The sequence below is a fragment of the Ixodes scapularis genome, unplaced genomic scaffold, assembly GCF_016920785.2.
Source record: "Ixodes scapularis isolate PalLabHiFi unplaced genomic scaffold, ASM1692078v2 PGA_scaffold5__190_contigs__length_132052651, whole genome shotgun sequence".
Classification (NCBI taxonomy): Eukaryota; Metazoa; Arthropoda; class Arachnida; order Ixodida; family Ixodidae; genus Ixodes; species Ixodes scapularis.
The window spans coordinates 25975309-25997898 of record NW_024609880.1 but is presented as its reverse complement, the minus strand read 5'-3'; the positions used below and the strand labels follow the sequence as shown (position 1 = coordinate 25997898).

The 22590-nt window shown below is 50.7% G+C and overlaps 2 protein-coding genes across 2 annotated transcripts in view; both read right to left on the bottom strand.

Moving 5' to 3' along the window:
- Positions 1-22590, bottom strand: part of LOC120841721 (parathyroid hormone/parathyroid hormone-related peptide receptor-like) — a 294650-nt gene that overhangs the window by 236893 nt on the left and 35167 nt on the right. The gene's annotated exons all lie outside the window — the stretch shown is intronic.
- On the bottom strand, positions 6574-7755 carry LOC120841729. The gene has a single exon (XM_040212690.3). The coding sequence runs from the start codon at positions 7753-7755 to the stop codon at positions 6574-6576; it is 1182 nt and encodes a 393-aa protein (XP_040068624.1).

Genomic DNA, 22590 nt, shown 5'->3' with positions numbered 1-22590 from the left:
CTCCCACTCTCCCGACGCCACGCATCGCTACGACGCCCCTGCAACGGTGTCCAACAACCTAAACGTCGTCATCGACGGTCACGACGCATCGGCACTCGTGGACACCGGAGCAGACTACTCAGTCTTGAGTGGGAGGCTCTCCCGCCGCCTTCGAAAAGTCATGACGCCGTGGGAAGGACCCCAAATACGAACCGCCGGAGGACATCTCATCACACCAGTCGGGAGATGCACTGCTCGCGTCGAAATCCACGGTGAAACGTGCCCTGTCAAGTTCGTCGTTCTGCAAGACTGTTCGAGGGACGTTATCCTCGGAATGGACTTTCTCTGCGAGTATGGCGCCGTCATCGACCTCGGAACAAACCGGCTGACGCTACGAAAACCTGCTCCACCAGCGAAGGAACCCGAAGCGACGACACCCACGGTCCGAGTCCTCGCAAACCACGTAAACCTACCACCGCGGTCGAGTGTTTTCGTACTTGTCGGGATCGATGAAGCTTCCTGTGGCGAAGTTCTTCTCGAGGGAAGCCTCCAATTGCTCCTGGGAAGAGGCATAGGCGTCGCAAGGGGAGTAGCTGAACTTCAGGATGGGCGGACTGTGGCCCTCGTGACGAACTTCCGAAACGAAACGCAACACCTCACGAAAGGTGCAGCCGTGGGCCACGTCGAGAAACTCCGAAACCCCGCCGAAATCACTGCGATCACTGACGAATCCTCGCCGCCCCAGCAAGACAGTACGTCGCCAGCGCAGCTCGACATTGACCCTAAGCTTCCGGACCCTGAACGGCGTCAGCTGGTTAACCTCCTCGCCGAATACCGCGACTGCTTTGCGACGTCGTCGAAGGTGCGCCAGACCGCGGTTGCCAAGCACCGCATCGTTACTGAGGACGACGCGCGCCCTGTGCATCGATCGCCGTACAGAGTCTCCGCTAAGGAAAGGGAGGTGATCCATCAGCAAGTTCAAGAGATGCTGAATGACGACATAATCCAACCTTCAAGCAGTCCATGAGCCTCTCCAGTCGTGCTGGTTAAGAAGAAGGACGGAACTCTTCGGTTCTGCGTGGACTACCGGCAGCTCAACACGGTTACGAAGAAAGACGTCTACCCACTCCCCCGCATCGACGACACTCTAGACCGGCTGCGCCACTCTCGATACTTTTCATCGATGGACCTGAAGAGCGGCTACTGGCAAATCGAGGTCGACGAACGGGACCGAGAGAAGACAGCCTTCGTCACGCCGGATGGACTGTACGAGTTCAAGGTGATGCCCTTCGGACTATGCACAGCGCCAGCAACTTTCCAGCGTGTCATGGACACCGTACTGGCAGGGCTGAAGTGGCAGAGTTGTCTCGTCTACCTTGACGACGTCGTAGTATTTTCAGCTGACTTCGACGAGCACTTGAGACGACTCCGAGCTGTTCTTCAAGCCATTCAGACCGCCGGACTCACACTCAAGCCGTCAAAGTGCCGGTTCGCCTATGACGAACTGAAGTTCCTTGGCCACGTGGTTAGTAACGAAGGCGTCCGCCCAGACCCCGAGAAGACTCGCGCCGTCGCGGCATTTCCAGCGCCGACAGATAAGAAGGCCGTGCGAAGATTCCTTGGACTTTGTGCCTATTATCGACGCTTCGTTCGGGATTTCGCAAGGATTTCCGCACCACTTACGAATCTCACGAAGGACGCCAAGAAGTTCGAATGGGCCGAGGAGCAACAGCAGGCATTCGACGAACTGAAACGACGACTCCAGACTCCTCCTGTGCTTGGACATTTCGACCAGGATGCGGAAACAGAAATTCACACGGACGCAAGTAACGCGGGACTGGGCGCAGTACTAGTCCAAGTGCAAGAAGGCATCGAGCGAGTCATCGCCTACGCAAGTCGGACATTGTCCAAGGCAGAGAAAAATTACTCCACAACTGAGAAAGAATGCCTTGCGGTCGTCTGGGCAATAACGAAGTTTCGTCCGTACTTGTACGGCAGCCCGTTCCGTGTAGTCACGGACCACCACTCGCTCTGCTGGCTTGCGAAGCTGAAGGACCCGTCAGGACGCCTCGCTCGATGGAGTCTTCGACTACAAGAGTTCAACATGACAGTGGTCTATAAGTCAGGCCGCAAGCACAGCGACGCCGACTGCCTGTCCAGAGCCCCCGTCGAAACCCCTTCCGGCTGCAGCGACGACAATGACGACGAGTGCTTTCTAGGAGCAGTGAACACCGACGATATGGCACGACGTCAACGGGACGATCCTGAGCTGCGCGCATTAATCGAGCACCTGGAAGGGGGCAGGAGTACCGTGCCACGTGTCTTCTCACGAGTACTGCCGACCTTCGCCATCCGACAAGGTGTACTCTACAAAGAGAACTTCGGCAACAACAACACACCTTGGTTGCTGGTAATCCCGAGTGACCTTCGAGAGGAGATCTTCCAAGCCTGCCACGACGACCCGACATCCGGACACCTTGGTTACAGCCGGACACTGGCCCGTATTCGTGAAAAGTATTACTGGCCGAAGCTCCCCAAGACCGTCCACCTATACACACGATCATGCCACGAGTGCCAGCGACGTAAGAAACCGCCGACGAGGCCGGCCGGACTTCTGCAGCCCATTTCTCCTCCAACTACACCCTTCCAGCAGATCGGAATGGATCTACTTGGTCCTTTTCCGCCTTCGACGTCGGGGAACCGCTGGATCATCGTCGCCACAGATTATCTCACGCGGTACGCCGAAACGAAAGCTCTTCCTTCAGGGACTGCTGTGGAAGTCGCCAAGTTTTTCATCGAGTCCATCGTCCTCCGGCACGGCGCTCCCGAGGTTCTGATTACAGATCGCGGATCTTCGTTCATGGCCCAGCTGACGCAAGAGATCCTTCGTCTCAGTGGCACCGGCCATCGTCGAACCACTGCATACCACCCGCAGACCAACGGACTGACCGAGCGACTCAACAAGACAATCGCCGATATGATCTCTATGTACGTCGACGTAGAGCACAAGACGTGGGACGAGGTGCTGCCCTACGTCACGTTCGCCTACAATACGGCGGTTCAAGAGACCACTGGATTCACCCCTTTCCAGCTGGTACATGGTCGGAAGGTAACGACCATGCTGGACGCCATGCTGCCCCATGAGCCATCTGACAACGAGAGCGACGACGCCCAGGCGGTTGCTCAACGCGCCGAAGAAGTTCGCCAGCTCGCCCGACTCCTGATTCAAGACCAGCAACGCGTCGACGCCGGCCGCTACAACCTTCGTCGCAGGGACGTCCACTTCCAGCCCGGAGACAGGGTGTGGGTGTGGACGCCCATCCGTCGCCGTGGCCTCAGTGAGAAACTGCTGAAACGGTACTTTGGACCATACAAGGTACTTCGTCGCCTCGGCGAGCTGAACTACGAGGTGATGCCCGACGGAACACGAACATCGTCACGCCGCCCACCACGACCTGAGGTCGTCCACGTCGTGCGCCTGAAGCCGTACTACGCTCGATAGGACTGTGGACCTTTTGTGCTCCAAAAGACTCTTTAGTTTATCGTTCTTTTTTATTTTGATTTGTTTTACACTGCATCGGGGCGATGCACTTTTAAAGGGGGGAGTAATGCCGCGCGCAAGGCTGAGAAAGCAACGCTCGGTCACGGTCCTCCAGAAAGTTCCCGTTTATTCATGTACCGCACGTAACTTCTATCATTTATCCCTGCTTTTGTTTTCTAGAAAGTGCGTGTTCATTCTCGCCCCGATCACGCGACGCTCGAACCGCTTTCGCCGAATCTTCAAGATAGCGGCGCACTCTAGATAAGGGGCCGCCCGCGACCTTGTCGAGTCAGTTTCGCCCCAGCGTTCGACTCTGCTGACACGCCGACTTCGACGCCCGCGACGCTCTGCTTTCTTCCGTTTCCTTCTTTATTTTTGGCACAAGTTCGCCACATTAAACGTTTATTTATTTCTGTTTATTTCTTGTTTATTGGTCACCACCCGTGACAATATGCTATGATACAACTTTAAGCGCATACACTTCCTTCTGTGGGCCAATGAGACTAAATACAATTCTCTTTTTAGCTGACTAATACTCGATCTAAAATTGTAATTACTTGCTATGAACCTAGCTGCTCTATTTTGTACCTTCTCCAGTTGGTTCACAAGGTATGCCGGGCTGGGGTCCCAAGAAACACTTGCGTATTCTAAGATAGGTCTGATATACGTAAGATATAATGTGCTTTTAATGTTCATAGGGCAGTCTCTAAAGTTTCTTTTAATAAAGTTAAGCATCCGAGTTGCTTTTGCGGTTATGTAGTCCACGTGTTTTATCCAGGTAAGGTTTGCTGAAAAATATACACCAAGGTATTTTACATCTGATACTGTCGCCAAAGAGTTTCCGCTGATGTCATATGTAAATAAGATAGGCTTGCGCTTGCGCGTAAAACGTACGTGATTACATTTATTTATGTTTAACTTCATGCCCCATGTGTCGCACCAGGATGAGATACGGCGGATATCATCTTGTAGTGCCCAACAGTCGGCAATTTCCCAAACTTCAGAATAGACTACACAGTCATCCGCATAGAGCCTTACCTTTGATTTCAGTGACTGGGTAATATCATTGATAAAAATCAAAAATAAAAGCGGTCCCAATACCGACCCTTGTGGGACTCCGGATGTGACTGGTACCTGGGCTGAGTGCTTGCCTTTGATTAAAACTGATTGTTTTCTCTGTTGTAGATAGTCGGTCAGCCATGTGATAATGTTAGTCGGTAAGTTTAATCTTAAAAGTTTATGGATGATAAGGGCATGAGGCACTGTATCAAACGCTTTCTGAAAATCAAGAAATATGCAATCTACTTGAAGTCTGTTTTCAAATGAATATGCAAGATCGTGATAAAACTCAATCAGCTGCGTTTCACAAGAAAATCCCTTTCTAAAGCCGTGTTGCGAGGGAGTGAGATAGCTATTTTTACTTAGATGACTGTAAACATTGCTATAGATTATACGTTCCATTAGTTTAGAACAGGTGCACAGAAGAGAAATGGGTTTGTAATTTTGAACAACATTTTTTGGTCCATCCTTATGGATCGGAACAACGTTTGCCGTTTTCCACTCGCTCGGGAGTTTTATACTGGAAAGCGACTGTTTGAAAAGGATTTCTAAATATGATGAGATGATGCCGGAACATTCAGTTAGAACACGATTGGGTATACCATCGGGACCGCCTGCTTTGTCTGTTTTTAGTCCATTTACCATTTTTAAGATACCGGAGTAAGAAATTTCAATTTCATCCATTCTGTTTAAGGAGATATCATAAGAGAGCGGATACTCATTAGAAACTGCGGGCGAAAATACCGATTGAAAGTAATTATTAAAGAGTGTCGCTTTCTCTTCTTCTTCTGTAAGAGCTTGACCACTGTCACTAATCGGGGGAATTCCGAGTGCTACTTTGTTTTTTGACTTTACATATTTCCAAAACTCCTTTAGATTACTTTTCAGTTTATCATTTAAAGACGCATGAAATCTGAGTTTGCATTCAGCCGATACTGATTTGAATTGTTTACTTACAATGTTTAACTGTGAAAGAGAACAATTATCGTTGTTTTTGCGGTATCTCAAATATGCTCGCCTTTTTCTTTTGTGCAAAGAGCGTAGTTCCGCGGTCATCCACGGTTTGTCTCTGCGTCGCCTGGAGCTTAGTACTTTGGAGGGGATGAATGCAGTAACTAAAGAATTTAATTTATTCCTAAAGATATTCCACAGAGTTTCAACATCTAGTATGCGGGAAAGCTCTATAAACTCGGGGAAATAGTCACAAAGATTACTTGAGATGCCCTGGTAGTTACCGCGATTATAGAAGAAAACTTTTCTAGGTGGATTTGGTCTACTGGTTTCGGACGCGCTGGTTATGCCTCCAATTATTAGTTCATGATCGCTAATACCAGGAATACTGGACAGAGACGTTATGAGGCCCCTTCTACTACTAAAAAGCAGATCCAACGTACTCGCCCTCGTTTTGCCTAGCCTTGTCGGGAATGAGACATGCTGATAAAGCTCAAAGCTGGAAATAAAATTAAGGAAAGTCCTGTAAGCGGAAGATGTATTCGACGTTATGGGTTGACCGTCTGCCCACTCCACATCAGGAAAATTAAAATCACCACCAAGCACAAGGGCGCCATAGTTTATAGATGACAGAATATCAAAAAGGGGAAGGATTGTAGTTTCGTTTGAACCAGGAGGCCTATAAAAAGAGCCCAGAGCAGTACATTCAGCATTTCTAATGCAATCTTACACCATACAGATTCGCAATTCAAACCAGCAAACGTGATCTCAGAACTTTGTAAACTGTCGTGAACTAACACAAAGACACCACCGCCATGCTTGTTTCTGTCTCGGCGGTACGCAACATAATCGGGAGGAAACACTTCAGTGTCGCTAATAGAATCGTCCAGCCAGGACTCAGTGCCAATGACGATACTTGGTTTAGTTAGAGCAATGACGTCAGCCAAGTCATCCACTTTATTTTTCACACTGCGACAGTTCACAATCGCGACGATAAGTTCACGCGCAGTTCTTATCTTGCGCCCAGCCGGCGACGGTGATTGCTAGGCATTCATTTCTTTTACACGCCCTTCAGTGTTATCAAAGTAGTAGCGCTTTTCATCAATAATAATCTTATCAAAACGTAACTTAAACGGCTTTTGCTGTGATTTAGCAAACTCTACCAGCTGCTTGCGTTCGTACCTAACTTTATCTGAAAAATCTTCGCCGACAGAGAAGTTACTATTTTTGAGTTTGAACCCACGGGACAGAACATGCTGTTTAACCTTAAAGGATTGGAAGTTCACAATTATCGGCCTTGTTCGTTCTGGACTAGGGCGGCCAAGCCTGTGCGCACGTTCGATGTCACTTGCTGCCACAGTCACCTCAAGTTTGTCGTTACAGAACTGAATTACTTTTGATTCTGATTGGGACCATGTTTCGTTAGGTTCATCTATAATGCCATAAAAAAGTAGATTATTTCTTCTCGACCTGTTTTCCAGGTCGTCTTGTTTAGAGCAGACCGAGGCAAGCTGAGTGGATAGCCTGGTTGACTGTGCACCGACATCCTGCATTTCATCCTTAAAGCTTTTTAGCAAGGCGATATCCGTTTCCATTGCATGGAACTTCACGTTTAGTGCTTCTATCTTCTTATCCAGTAGAACTTGGTTTTTATTTATTTCTGCTACTTGACTTAGAAGCGCTTCTTGTCCCTTATCTAATTTTGGTAATAAATCAACAGCTTTCAGCAATTTTTGAATTTGATCGTCGGTGAGGGGTCCAGGGTTAGGTTCAACGTCACCAGAGATTAGCAACATCAACTCCACAACCGTAGCACAAGGATTGGATAGCACTTTACGGCACCAAAAGCACAAGTTCTCAAGGAGACTGGGGAACGATGCCGGCTGGCGTTTCCGCGAGCAACGACCAACTTCGTAATAAACAGGACTAACCTGAAGTAGAAGAAGGCGTAAGCGTACTGCGCACGTCATGCCGGCACCGAACCCCGTCCGAAGTGTGAGTGATGCGTCCTTTTGTAGGCTGTGGTCATACGATGTACCGCTCCGTTGCCAGACGCGCCAGTCATCTTGCAGAAAAACCGCTGATGTTGGGTGCTGCGATGAAAACTGGTGGCTTTCTTCCGATCCACGCGGTTCCAAGGTTTGACGATGATACGTTGGTTCACCGGCCCATGCAACAGCAGCGATCTGAAGTAGAAGAAGGCGTAAGCGTACTGCGCACGTCATGCCGGCACCGAACCTTTCGAAGACGGACAACTGGGAAGTGCAGTAAACCGATTCGCTGCCTTCTCGTTGTGTTGTGTCACTTCCTGGGAGGGCGAGCGAAGCACAGACCGATCGAGCGGCGACTATTATAGAGCGACCCTACAAGTGGTGAAGACAACTCACATTAGTGTCGAAACGACAACGCTAAAATATGCTCTAAACACTTTTACCTATCGAGGCTCGCGATGGTCTTAAGAAAATCGCATAAAAAAGTGAAAGCCGTTTACAAATCCCTGTAACGCCGAATTGGAGAGCAGCTCTTGAGGAGGAGGAGTGAAGGGTACTGAGGGGAGGGTAGACCCCTCCTCCTTCTCCTCCTCCTCCCCTCATTTTTTAATATGCTCCGGGGAGGGGGTCACGTGACCTCGGGGGGGGGGGGGGGGGTGTCACGTGACCGGGGAGGGGGTCACGTGACCTCGGGGAGGCGTGACCTGGGGGTCACGTGACCTTGTGTCACATGGGGGTCACCTCAAGGTCACGTGACCCCCAAGGTGACCCCACGTGACAGGGGGTCACGTGACCTCAGAGGGGTCACGTGACTTGGGGGTCACGTGACCTTCCAAGGGTCACATGGGGTCATCTTGGGGTCACATGACCTTGAGATGACCTTGGGAGGGGTCACGTGACCTTAGGGGTCACGTGATCCCAAGATGACCCCACGTGACCCCAAGGTCACGTGACCTTCTGGGGGTCACCTGGGGTCACGTGACCTTGAGATGACCTTGGGAGGGGTCACGTGACCTGGAGGGGTCACGTGACCTTCAGGGTCACGGGACCTTGGGATGACCTTGGTTACGCCGACGCCGACGGCGACGGCGACGCCGACGCCGCTCAAGCCGGGAACGAGCCCCTAAGAGCTGCGCTCTAAAAATGATAAAGACAAGGACACGGCGCGCAGATGCACACGGGGACTGCTGAAATCGGGGTCGCCCCCGCTCGCCACGGCCGGACCGACAGACTGGCCAGACTGGCCGCCACATTAACACACACTCCTCCGCTTGTGCCGCCGAATGCAGCACTCTCGTGGCGCCGCCTGGCCATTGGCGGCTGGGGATTACTTTGGTTCTCGAGTACCGATCGAAGCCGTTTTAGAGCGCAGCTCTTAGGGGCCCGTTCCCGGCTTGAGCGGCGTCGGCGTCGCCGTCGCCGTCGCCGTCGGCGTCGGCGTAACCAAGGTCACCCCAAGGTCACGTGACCCCTGCCAAGGTCATCTCAAGGTCACGTGACCCCACGTGACCTCGTGATCACGTGACCCCAAGGTCACGTGACCCCTCGAGGTCACGTGACCCCTCCCAAGGTCATCTCAAGGTCACGTGACCCCAAGATGACCCCACATGACCCTTTGAAGGTCACGTGACCCCCAAGTCACGTGACCCATCTGAGGTCACGTGGCCCCTGTGAGGTCACGTGACCCCCGAGGTCACGTGGTCTCCTCCCCAAGGTCACGTGGCCCCCGAGGTCACGTGACCCCTCCCAAGGTCATCTCAAGGTCACGTGACCCCAAGGTCCCCACGTGACCCCCAGGTCACGTGACCCCTCTGAGGTCACGTGACCCCCTGAAATCACGTGGGGTCACCTTGGGGGTCACGTTACCTTGAGGTGACCCCCATGTGACACCCAAGGTCACGTGACCCCCAGGTCACGCCTCCCCGAGGTCACGTGACCCCCCGAGGTCACGTGACCCCCAAGGTCACGTGACCCCCTGAAATCACGTGGGGTCACCTTGGGGGTCACGTTACCTTGAGGTGACCCCCATGTGACACCCAAGGTCACGTGACCCCCAGGTCACGCCTCCCCGAGGTCACGTGACCCCCCTCCTCGAAGTCACGTGACCCCCCCCTTCCCGAGGTCACGTGACCCCCCCCGGAGCATATTAAAGAATGAGGGGAGGAGGAGGGGAAGGGGGGTCTACCCTCCCCTCAGTACCCTTCACTCCTCCTCCTCAAGAGCTGCGCTCCAATTCGGCGTTACAGGGATTTGTAAACGGCTTTCACTTTTTCAAAGCAGGCTCTATGTCAGTTTCCCAACTGAGTTGTTCTAGTAACGTCGGCTCCGTGACACTTTGGTGGCTGGAACGCGTCTCCGACTAGTGTGTTTACCCAGTCCAAATGAATAGTTCCTCAATGTCCGCATGATGACGTCATAGAAGTGTCATGTCATCACCGGCCGCGAGTCTGGCGGAGTCACAGCAGTGGAGGTGTGCGCGGCGGACGCGTGGTCCTCAGCAGGTCACTTCTCCAGCACAACAGACCACATAAGCTTCCGCTGTTTGGAGTTGCAACGCCACAACGACAGCGACACTCGGGCTGAATCGAGATTTTTGCCGGAACTTCTACCATCAACTCTCAAGATCGCGGCCTGCGCCAGCGTGACACTCCGGCTTTTGTGACGTCACTTGTTGCCACTTCCAGATCAGTTTCGATGGATGGGTGAAATAAAACGCTAAGCACAGCAGTCGGAGACGCGTTCCAGGCACCGTTGTTAAACTGTAGCTCCGCCGACGGTCTCGTTGGCTTGACGATGACGACGACTTATAAACGTGCCATCAACAGCTAACTATGTTTCACCGCAAGTGCGAACAAAGCCGATGCTACGAGCGAGGGTCAGGGAGCGTGAGCTCGCGTGCATAGAAGCATTGTTCACCCTCCTCTGAAATGTTTTTGTTCACACTCAAAGTAAAACGTAGTATAAATAATAAGTGGTTTCTCGCGATCCATTCGACTCAAGAAATCCAACACAGAAACATATTCAACTCTTCGAAAAATTCAGTATTTTTCAAGCGACCCAACGAGCGAAGATACCAATGTGTAGTTAAAAAAGAAATTCCAAAGTGAATGCGGTTCACCTGAAAACAAGTCTCAGTATTTTAATAGGGCCATCAGTTACAGATGTGTGATTTGTTACGTGGCACAACTCGCGCATCAGAAGACAAAAGTCGGGCTTGCCTGCCCAAACTCGTAACCTGAGAGTGTGGAGCATAGAACTGCGAGCTACTGATGGCGCAAGCCAGTCGCCGAAGTCCCGGAATATACATCGACGAGTATTCGGGCGTTGGTGTCTTCCTTCACTACGGGGATACTACACTGGCACCGAGGATTCGAGAGCTAACGTCGCTTAGAACCTCCGACCACGAGCTATGTGTACTCAAGGCAAAATGAAAGCCTTTTCAGCCAATTTATGGGCATCATGGATTGAACGACTTGGCTTCTACTTCATGGCGAATGGCTTCACAGCCATGGACAAGAAGGAAGCGCTTCTACTCACGCTGTGCGGTCCCGAAACTTACGAGATTGTACGAGCGTTTGTGGCACCCAGGTGACCTGATGACGTCGGGTTCCAAGAACTCGAGACAAACCTCGGCACACACTTCGATCCTCGACCTTCAGAGCTCTATAGCAGGTGCCAGTTTCAGCGGCGAGACCAACCACCGGACGAGACGATCAACAGCTAGGTTGCGGCACTCAAAGAGCTAGCTGGCTGGTGACTCCAATTTCGGAATCATGGCTTCCCCAAACCACTCGTGTGATATTGGCGACGGCGCAACAACCGCAGCAACCAGCGTTGGAAGAGGCATCTGGAGCAGTGGTTTCGGCTGGACAACTTTCGACGCCACAACGAGACATTAAACTGCCATTGAACGTGATGTTGCGTTGCTCGTATTTTTGCGTCCTCCGCGACGAGGTTCTGCAGCAAGGCGTGTTCACTGAAAAACAAACGTTCTCAAGCTCCTTAGGTATCGCCATCCGAGCGGAGAGTGCCTTAAAACAACAACGAAATATCAAGAACAAGAAGGACCTCCATATTAACAAGACTGTTGCAGCAAAGATACTGCGTCACGCAAGAAACATTAGTGCTATTCATGTACAGGTCGGCATGACACACAGGGATGCCAATTGAAATACAGTGTGTAGCTACTTCAGAAAATTATGGACGCATCGAGATGGCATGGATTGCAAAGAAAAACAACAAGGCATAACAGGCTACAGAAAAGGTAATCACAATGTGTCAGACGCTGAAGTGTTGAGCCAGCCAACGTGCTCTTCTAGAAGTTCCTGCTACGAACTGAACAAGCTCTAAATGCGTGGAGCCTCTCCAAAGTTCCATGTTTCCTTTCAGATTGAGGGTAAACCCCTTCAGTCTGAGGTCGATTCTGGCATTTCACTGATCCGCGTAGAAACCTTTCCTTCAACCTGGCCCAAGAATCCACCAAAGCTCCCTAAAAACGACTTGGAACTCTAGACTTGGGGGGACGAATGCCCGAAACTTCTTCGATCACTTCAAGCACGTGCACCTTCAAGTCGAAAAATTACCTCCTGCCACTTCTGTTGATGAAAGGATCTGGCTGCAGCGATTTGGGAAGAGCTTGGTTTGGACGCGCTACACATCTGAGTGCAAGGAATCAAAAAGTGGTACATCAGACAGCTCCACCAGAAATTGAGGAAGAGCTTCAACGACACCCCAACGTGTCCCAGGACGACATCTCTGGATGCACAGTACCCACAGTGCCATTGGAGCTCGAGGAAAGAGCGCAACCCAAGTTATGCAAGGTTAGCCCGGGTCCTTTAGCGCTTCAATCAGCTAGGACAGACGAGCTTCAACAGCCGCTGAATCAAAGATTAACTGAGCCAGTAAAACACTCTGCATGGGTTACGCGGCTAGTGCTCGTCTGAAAGAAGTGCGGAACCATCCAAATCTGTGGAAACTAAAGGAACACGGTAAACGCCGCATCAGAAATAAGACTGTTATTCGTTACCCACAGCAGGAGGCGGACTGTCAAACCTGAGAGGCGCAACTATCTTCTCTGCGCTTGACTTGTGCCAAACTTACCAGCGGCTGAAGACAATGGATGAGACGGCAGCAGTACTCAGAATCAACAGGATAAAAGGACTGTACAGGGTGACGCGAAATCCGTTCGGAATCTCAGCAGCACCCGTGTTTTTTCAGCGGATGATGGAGACGACACTTGCTGCCATAGACGTAAGAACTGTCTACGTTACTGACCTAATCATCGGTGAAGTGACCAAGAAACAACACGCTGAACTATTATAACAAGTACAGGGTGTCAAAAAAAATATAGTTTTTTTTTATTGCAAAACTAAAGTAGGCATCGCCGAACGATCATTTTCGGCCCAAAGGTAGCGCTGTCGCAAATTCGTTATGATCAACATCGGTATAGATCCTTTTCAGAAAGCAAGACTTCCTTTCAGGCTAACTTCTGCTGCAGCCTTATTCCAGCACGAAATGAATATTTTCTAGGCTTACCAAGCATAGCTGTTTACTTTGATGGCATCATTTTCACAAGTGTTGATGTCCAGGAACAGTTCAAGGCCCTCAAGAGCGTCCTTCAGCGAATTCAAGATGTTGACCTTAAGGTGAAGCTCGGAAAATGCGAGTTTTTGGCACATCAAGTGGATTATATGAGTTACGTCATCAACGTGCAAGGACTGGCTCCAAACCCAAAGAAATAAGATGCCATCGTCAACGCCCCTGCTCGTCGAAACGTGGGAGAGCTTCAGATGCATTGGCGCAATCAACTTCTAGAAACGCTTCTACTTGACATTTTGTCGACACATCGTCACTTGCATCTGCTGCTGATGTAGGGGGAGAGGTAGACCTCGCCGGGGAAACAAGAGCAAGCTTTTCGTGAAAGCAAAGAACTCTTGTCAAATGCACGTGTTCTTATATATTACGTCTTCAAGAAGGAACTTCCACTCAGGTGCCTAGCTTCGCCTTAGTGTGTTGGTACTTTTCTAGCACCCATCGGAACGACCAGTGGCATTCGCATCACGGTGGTTAATTCTGGCAGAAAAAAATACAGCAGAGTTGACAATGAGACACTTGCTTTCATTTTCGGCGTAAACAAGGTTCACCACACTCTTAGAAAAAAGGGTATGGATAGTCCTCCCTTACGGGAGGAACGGTCTTGTAACCTATGTTCCTTTAGAAAGGGAGAAACTTTCGTCCCTGAAGCAGGGGAGCAAAGTTCCTCCGTCGCTTGCATCTCATTATGGCGGCCCCGAATCGAGCGAATCGAGCCCAATAAGGCTTGACGAGGACGCTACGTCTCTTGTACGGGACGAGAGCAACAGCAAATGAAAGCGTAACACGAGCTTTCCGCAAACTGTGTTTATTTCCGAAGCCAGATTCCCCCCGCAGGTACAGAAACTTGCGTTTCGAAAGCAGTTACTCAGTCTTCTCGTCGACAGCACTGCGATGTTAAACGGAGACAACCGATACCCAGTTACTTCGCGCACTTTGCGCCTTACCTTTGGTGTTCCTCGAGTCACAATTCCTTCGTCAACCGCACATCATGGAGAAGGGCAAACTCAATCCGCGAATCTAAAAGCCGCTCTCGAAAGAACGAACTCGAAGCCGCTGTTTATCGCGTAGCGTGAAAGAAGGTTAAATAGCTAGCCACCAGATGGCGGGGTCAAGCAGAGTAATTGCAAGTAGCTAGGCTAGATGGCGCTAGGTACCGCGAATTCATGTTTTACAAAAACTAATTTGGTTCTCTAAGGGCACTACTGCGCTTCGGGATCCTCTACTATACACACATTACGCTGATTACAAGCATCAGGTGAACATACATTGAGCACATACACAGCGCACACAAATATCAATACAACGGAACACCACACTAACCCGAACACTACACCCGTGTTCTGCGTTTCCGTCTTTTATACTGGTCGTTTTGAACGTACCGAGCTTTTCGGTGACTCCCTAAGCAATAAAAAATATACCCAGCATGTTGATCTTTTCCCAGCAATGTCATACCTCTGAGAGTATTTTGAATGGCTCAGGGGATGAATCTCTTATTAAAAAGTAAACGCTCGATCGTGCCGTAATTATTTGAAAGCTAACAAATCAAGCCGCTCCAATGCGGTTCGAAGCCATGAGTTTGTTCCCCCACACGGCACGTCGTAGCCTCTATTTCTACTGGTTTTTCTATTTGTGCTGTTCGCGCAAAGCTGCAATTGCCGTCTTGAATTAATCTCTGTAGAGCGGATATTCACTCAGCTGGAAGTGATGCTTCACGGGCTAAAAAATCGCTTTTCGATCAACTTGAATGCAGTCAAAGCCGCGACTTGCGGCAGGTGTTAAGTGTATGGAGCTACGCCGTGGCGAGCCCGAAAACGTCTAGCGCTCATCCCAGCACGCCGCGGAGGGCAGTTTCTCCAGGAACCGTAGTATATTTAAACAGCAAAATAAAGGGTAGCTTTTTTTTCGATTTTACCTACTATTGTTTTTTAATGCCGAAATTCCATACTGTAAATATACGTACTTTCCGTCACGATTTCGTACTGTTCAGTCCTTGCCCCAGGGCGCAATCGCACTCGGAGACGAGACAGTTCCCACAGTCACATTGGCCACCGTACGATAGGAGCTTTTACTGTTCAGACCAGCGTTCCAACATGACTATCCGCACGTTGATCGATTGCACGTAATCCCTGAAGTGGTATTAAACTTTTTAATGTAAAGCGGAATATCAACCTGCAACACCCCGCCCCCTCCGATCACGGCCCAACCAGCGGCATCAATGCCCAACAGTTTACGATCTCATCTTCTTATTACACCACTGATACGCGAACACACGGTGACATCGGCGATAATTCCAGTCTTCTGTTCACGACCCACAACACTTCCATCACGATGTTGCAGCTATGTTGCTGACACGCACAAACACAGAACCACGCTGAACGCCGGTTGCACTCGGCATCGGAAAACAGAACCGAACTCAGGGGGGAAGGCACCCAGGCAGCCGGCAGCAAAACCTGCCTGTGTTGGACGCAGTTCCTGCGGTTTCCATAACGTCGAAAACGTCGACACAGTTCCGCGTGGTTTCGCTACTGTAGTGACTGCAGTGCTGTAGTTCCGTACCGCGCGAGTCCCGGAATTCGGAGACGGCCATCGCCCAGTGTACGTGGTGCTGCTGCCACTGCTCCGGAACTTCGCTGTTTCTAGCGGCTTCGTTTGCTCGTTTTATAAAATTAGTGATAAAAAAAGTGAAAGCCGCTTACAACTCCCTGTAACGCCGAATTAGAGCGCAGCTCTTGAGGAGGAGGAGGGAAGGGTACTGGGGGGGGGGTTCAACTAACCAGGGGGGGGGTCACGTGACCTTGGAGGTCACGTGACCCCCAATGCCGATGATGTCATCACTGACGTCACTGATGACGTCATCAGTGACGATGACGATGCGGATACCGATGACGTCATTAGTGACGTCACTGATGACTTCACCAGTGATAATGACGATGACGATGCGAATGTCGGTGACGTCATCAGTGACGTCACTGATGACGTCATCAGTGATGACGATGACGATGCGGATGTCGGTAACGTCATCAGTGATGATGACGATGACGATGCGAATGCCGGTGACGTCATCAGTGATGATGACGATGACGATGTGGATGCCGGTGACGTCATCAGTGACTTCACTAATGACGTTATCAGTGATGATGACGATGACGATGTGGATGCCGGTGACGTCATCAGTGACGATGACGTCATCAGGGGGTCACGCGAGATCGGCGGGGGTCACGTGACCCCCGAGGTCACGTGACCTCAGGGGAGTCACGTGACTTCGGGGGGTCACGTGCCCACCCCACGAGGTCACGTGACCCCGGTGGGGGCTTGCGCGGTGCATTATGGGACATTTCCCATAATGCACCGCGCGGTTACGCCGACGGCGACGGCGACGCCGACGCCGCTCATGCCGGAAACGGGCGCCTAAGAGCTGCGGACGCCTAAGAGCTGCGCTCTAAAACGTCAATGCAACCGAAATGTTCTGCACGTTTAGAATAGAAGACGGAATTACAGGCGGCCTTCGCTGCCGCTGAAGCTCAAGCAACCCAACAGCTATTTATTAAACAAAGTGCGCGACCTGCTTGAAAAACGAAACCGAAAGAAGATGAGTCGGGAGGACGAAAGCTTTCTCCCGTCTGCCTGGAGAAGGAGAAAAACGTTTCGTTCCTCCCCTTTTCTCGTGTCCGCTTAAGGGCGCGTCGGTAGAAGGGAGGAAGTCGCGCCGCTGCTACTTTTTAGAGCGCAGCTCTTAGGGGCCCGTTCCCGGCTTGAGCGGCGTCGGCGTAACCAAGGTCACCCCAAGGTCACGCCCCCCCAAGGTCATCCCAAGGTCACGTTGTCCCCAAGGTCACCCCAAGGTCACGTGACACCCAAAGTCACGTGACCCCCCCCCGAGGTAACGTGACCTCCCCGATGACGTCATCGTCACTGATGACGTAACCGGCATCCACATCGTCATCATCACTGATGACGTCACCGGCATCCGCATCGTCATCATCACGAATGACGTCATCAGTGACGTCACTGATGACATCATCGGCATCGTCACGTGACCCCCCAAGGTCACGTGACCCCCCCCAGGCCACTTCACCCCCCAGTACCCTTCCCTCCTCCTCCTCAAGAGCTGCGCTCTAATTCGGTGTTACAGGGAGTTGTAAACGGCTTTCTTTTTTTTTCCTCCATTTTTTCTTAGAGTGCAGTACTTGTGGGGGAGGCCATTCACAGCAGTGACCGACCACAAGCCGTTGCTCGGACTGCTGAACTTCGAACTAAGAGTGCTAAGTCAAGAGCCTCCCCTAGCCACAAGGTAGGCGGTTACCCTTTGATGTTAAACGTTTAAGCTCATTTACAGACCAAAACGAAGGCTTGGAAACTCCGACGGCTTCAGCTAAGTGCCCCTCCCCACAGGCAGCGTGCCTGATTTTACGCTAGCCGACCTATTCATGCTGGAACAGGGATCCCCTGAAGTACCATTACCAGCTGTAGTTCATTGAAAGATAATTAGAGATCCTCTGCTCTCTCAGTTTGTACAGGTTGATCACACCGGAACTCCTATACCTATGAGAGGAGACTGGGATCCTTTATATGCTAGAAAAAACAAACTCAGTTTACACGAGGGATGCCTTTTGTGGGGATCACGTGCAGCATGATGCTCTACAGTCAAGTGTTACTGAACGGCTACATGCTGGACATTCTGGAGTGGAAAAAAACAAGGTGATCATCAGACGCCATGTTATGAAGTCGCCGACGGGCCGACGCTCGCGGCCTCGAAAGTCCAAAGCGACCGAGAACCACCGTTCGCGGGCAGCCCGAAATATAAACATCCGTTCTCCCACTTCGCACGTAACCTGAGCGCCCCGTACCAGAGGCATCTTTCCTTTATGTCGTATTATCTATAATAAACGAGACGTCAGTCTTCAGCCTGACTCCGGCACGAAAGGTTGTCTGTGTGTTCTCTTCGCGAAAGAACGTAAGACGAAACATTGTGTCAGAAGTGGGATCGCTCCGCGAGTCTACTAATAATTAGCAAAGCGCAGGATCGACTACAACCGAATAAACAATGGACAAGCCCTCAACTTCTGCCGACAACGGTGCCACGCAACAACCGGTAACAGCAATTTTTCGCATCTCGCCACCCCAGGCCTTCAGTTTTACAACACCTAACGAATGGCCGGCGTGAAAGAAGAGATTCAGGCACTTCCACAGTGCATCAGGACTGGCATCTCAGCCATCATCCCACCAAGTCGACGCTCTCATCTACATCATGGGACCACAAGCTGAAGAAGTGTCACAGACCTTCAACCTGTCCGACATCGAGGCTCAAGACTTCGACAAGGTGATGGAGAACTTCGAACGTTACCTCATTCCCCGTCGAAACGTAGTGTACGAGAGAGCCATGTTCAACACAAGATTGCAACTGGAGACGGAAACCGTCGAGGAGTACGTCACTGCTGTCCATGGATCATCCACTGCGTGCAACTCTGTACCACTGACGGAAGAATTGATCCGCGACAGGCTGATTGTTGGTCTTCGGGACAGCAAAACTTCGGAAAAACTTCAACTGGATCCTGATCTGGGCCTGCAGAAGGCCATCGCTGCTGCGCGACAATTGGAAGTGATTAAGAAGCAACAAGTGGAACTCCGACCGAAAAAGAAAAGGATGCCAACGTTGATCTATAGCGGCCAAAATTAGACAGCATCAGGATATGCTCAGCGAGGAGCTGAACGTTCAAATGTTCGAGCTCCTACTAAGAGGACCGGGGCACCCAAACGAAAAGGAAAACCTTGCCGTTGTTGTGGTCGAGAAGCTCACTTGAGGAGCGTGTGTCCGGTAAAAAACGCAGGCTGCAACAGGTGTAAGAAAAAGGGATATTTTGCAACAGTCTGCAAACCTTCAACTACCGTGAACTCCCTCGTACATGAACAAGGATTCCTAGGAGCTGGGGCTTCTCCTCAAACAGCAAAATGGGACGTCGAAATACTCCTCTACAAAACTCCTGTTTTTTTCCGAATAGACACTGGAGCAGATGAAACGGTGTTACCAGCTGCCATCTTTCAAAGGGTCTTTGCAAAGTGCCACAAGCTCTCCGAGCCCCAACGCCGACTTCATGGTACAGACAGACACCCCTCAAAGTCATGGGATATGCTTGGATGAAGCTCAACTGCTGTGGGCAACAAGCACTCGAAGAAGTTTACAGCGTGAAAGGACTTCGCAAGCCTCTCTTGGGTAAGTTAGCTATCGAAAATTTTCGGCTTGGTCCTCACATCTCCATGACTGCGAACAAAGCTTGCGAACCGAAGAAAAAGTTCTCTCACCTGTTTCAAGGACTCGGATCTCTTGATGGTGCTCACGTTCTCAAGCGGAAAGCTAACGCGACGCCGTTTGCTATCGCTTCACCGAGAAGAGTACCGCTTTCGCTGCATCGTGATACACAGAAAGAGCTAGAAAGCATGCAATCGCAAGGTGTTATCTCTCCAGTAGAAGAAGCTATTGAATGGTGCGCTCCGATGGCCATCGTCCCAAACCCGTCTGGCAACATTCGCGTTTGTGTTGATCTCACCCAACTAAACAAGCACATTCAGCGCGAATATCACCCCATCCCATCATTGGAGGATATGCTGGGAAGGCTAGCGGAAGCAGAGGTCTTCTCAAAACTGGACGCGAATTTTGGGTTCTGGCAGATCCCTTTAGAAGAGAAGTCATGACTCCTGACGACATTCATCTCTCCGTTTGGAAGATTTTGTCTTAATCGCCTACCATTGGGACTAACGTTATCTACGAAACACTGCCAGCGACGTATTACACAACTTCTGCAAGGAATAGAAGGAGTACTTTGCCACATGGAGGATGTCTTGATATGGGCGTCATCGTCCGAGCAGCACGAGCAACATCTGCGAGAGGTCCTCAGGTGACTCTTATCAGCAGGAGTCACGCTGAACGAGGAAAAATGAGTCTTTCGAGTGACAAGTATCAAGTTCCTAGGTCATCTAGTAAAGTGTGATGGTGTCCGTCCAGACGAGACAATCGTCAACGCAATGAAACAGATGCCCATACCAACTTCAAAGCAAGAAGTCAAGCGCATCATGGGTATGGCGACATACCTAGGACGATTCGTGCCACACCTGTCTGACCTACTGGATTTATTATCGTCACTGCTTAGTTCAAAGGTAGACTTCGTGTGGGATCATCCTCGGCAGAACTCCTTCACAAAGTGGAAGGAAATCCTCTCAACCTGCACCGTTCTCGGATTTTACGACCGCAACAAACGATCGATTGGGCAGATGCTTCATCCTACAGCCTGGCAGCAGTGCTGCGTCAAGAGCAGGAGGATGGATCATATCGTGTCATCGGCTATGCGTCCAGAACACTCACCGAAATCGAGAAGAGGTACACCCAAATCGAAAAAAAGAAGGTTTGGCACTCACGTGGGCATACGTAAAATTCCGAGATTACATCGTGGGAACGCACTTTGTACTGGAAACCGACCGCAAACCTCTCATTCCTCTGTTCGGATAAAATTCACTGGAGGACCTAACCCCACGTCTTCAGAGACTGCGCATGCGTCTAATGCGCTACTCATTCGAAGTTGTCTACGTTCCGGGCAAAGAACTCCAAGCAGCTGACTTGTTGTCAAGGAGCCCTCTGCCACAGCGGCAAGACAAATAGATGCAGAAAGAAATCGATTGCTTCATTTGACACATAGAAACGTCCCTACCCGCAACGCAAACGAGTCAACAATGGATAACGGCAGAACAAAAAAAAAGACCATGTTTGACAGTCTCGCCAGCTACAGCCATAAAGGTTAACCAAATCGTCGAGATTTTGGAACAGACCTCAAAGAGTACTACAAGTACCGTCATCACATTGCCGTGCAAAACAGCCTTCTCATGAATGGTTCCAGAACATTGGTACCAGAATCCTGCCGTCCGCATATCCTGCAACAACTTCATGAAGGACACATGGGCATAGGAAAATGCAAGGCACGGGCAAATGTATCAGTGTGGTGGCCAAGGACAAACGATCATATCGAGCGCCTGGTCAAGAACTGCGAGAAGTGCATTAAAACTGGCTAGAACAGAAACCTTCCCCTCATCCCGTCAGAGTTTCCTAGTCAACCGCGGGAGAGAGCGGCGATGGACCTCTTCTTTATTCACGGAAAATGGTGGCTGGTCGTCGTCGACTACTACTCTCGCTACCCTGAAATCGCCCGACTGGAAAGCCTCACCGCAGCGTGCGTAATAATGCACTGCAAATCGATATTTGCGAGGCATGGCATCCCAGAAGTCGTGCTGTCTGATAATGGTCCTCAGTTTGCCGGAACCACAGGTTCAGCATTCTCAAAGTTCTCACAGACCTACGGATTTAAGCACATCACATCAAGCCCTCGCTACGCGTAGAGCAATGGGATGCCGGAAGCTGCGGTAAAGAACATAAAAAGATCGCTCTGCAAAACGGAAGATCCGTACGAGACTCATGATCTAGAGTTCAACGCCTCTGCCCAACGGATACAGTCCGACAGAACTTCTCACGGGGAGAAGGATGCGTACAACCGTACTAATCGCCACTCAGCTCCAGGAACCTAAGCTACCCGACCAAAAAGAACTGCGTCGCTATGAGCAAGAAAACAGGAACCGACAAAAGCAATATTTCGACCGGCGACACGGAGTGCGTCAACTAGATCCACTCGGCTCTGGAGAGAGAGTTTGGGTCATTGACCTAAAACGAACCGAAGGTGTTCAGAACAAGGCCCATAAGCCACAATCTTACTGAATAACGTCCGAGGGTCAAGATATCCGAAGAAATCGCACGCCTTTAATTCCTTTCCCCGGTCAACAAGATAAACAGTGCATCGAAGAGTCCGCCGAAACAACCACGAGGCCCAAGGAAACGTGTGCCAACACCTCCCATAAACATACGTGGCACGGCCGATGTGTAAAAGAGCCAGACCGTTTCGGCACATCTTCGAAGCTCCCTTAGGAAGAGGGGTGTAATGGAGTGGCCGACGGGCCGACGCTCGCTAGCTCCAAAGTCCAAAGCGACCGAGAACCACCGTTCGCGCGCAGCCCGAGATATAAACACCCGTTCCCCCGCTTCGCGCGTAACCTGAGCGCCCCGTACCAGAGGCGTCTTTCTTTCATTTCGTTTTACCTATAATAAACGAGACGTCAGTCTTCAGCCTGACACTGGCGTGAAAGGTTGTCTGTGTGTTCTCTTCGCCAAGGAACGTAAAACGAAACAGCCATGTCCAGCAGCCTGGAATCTACAATGCCATTACCAACCAAGTGAGAGACTGCACTGCTTCTCAAGCTTACACACAAGTCTACTCGTTGCGTGCCCATCATGACCTGGTCTTTTTCTGAAAAGCACCGATCCAGGGCTTTTTAGTGGAGCTCTTCTTATGGCACTACTTTCTAGTTATGACAGACGCTTTCTCCAAGTGTGTGAAAATACATCCGATTCCACCACACTCGGCAAACGCCATCATCTCT

What these genes read in the sequence shown, in the direction of transcription:
- LOC120841729 (XM_040212690.3), bottom strand. Translation starts at nt 7,755, where the DNA reads ATGACGTGCGCAGTACGCTTACGCCTTCTTCTACTTCAGATCGCTGCT.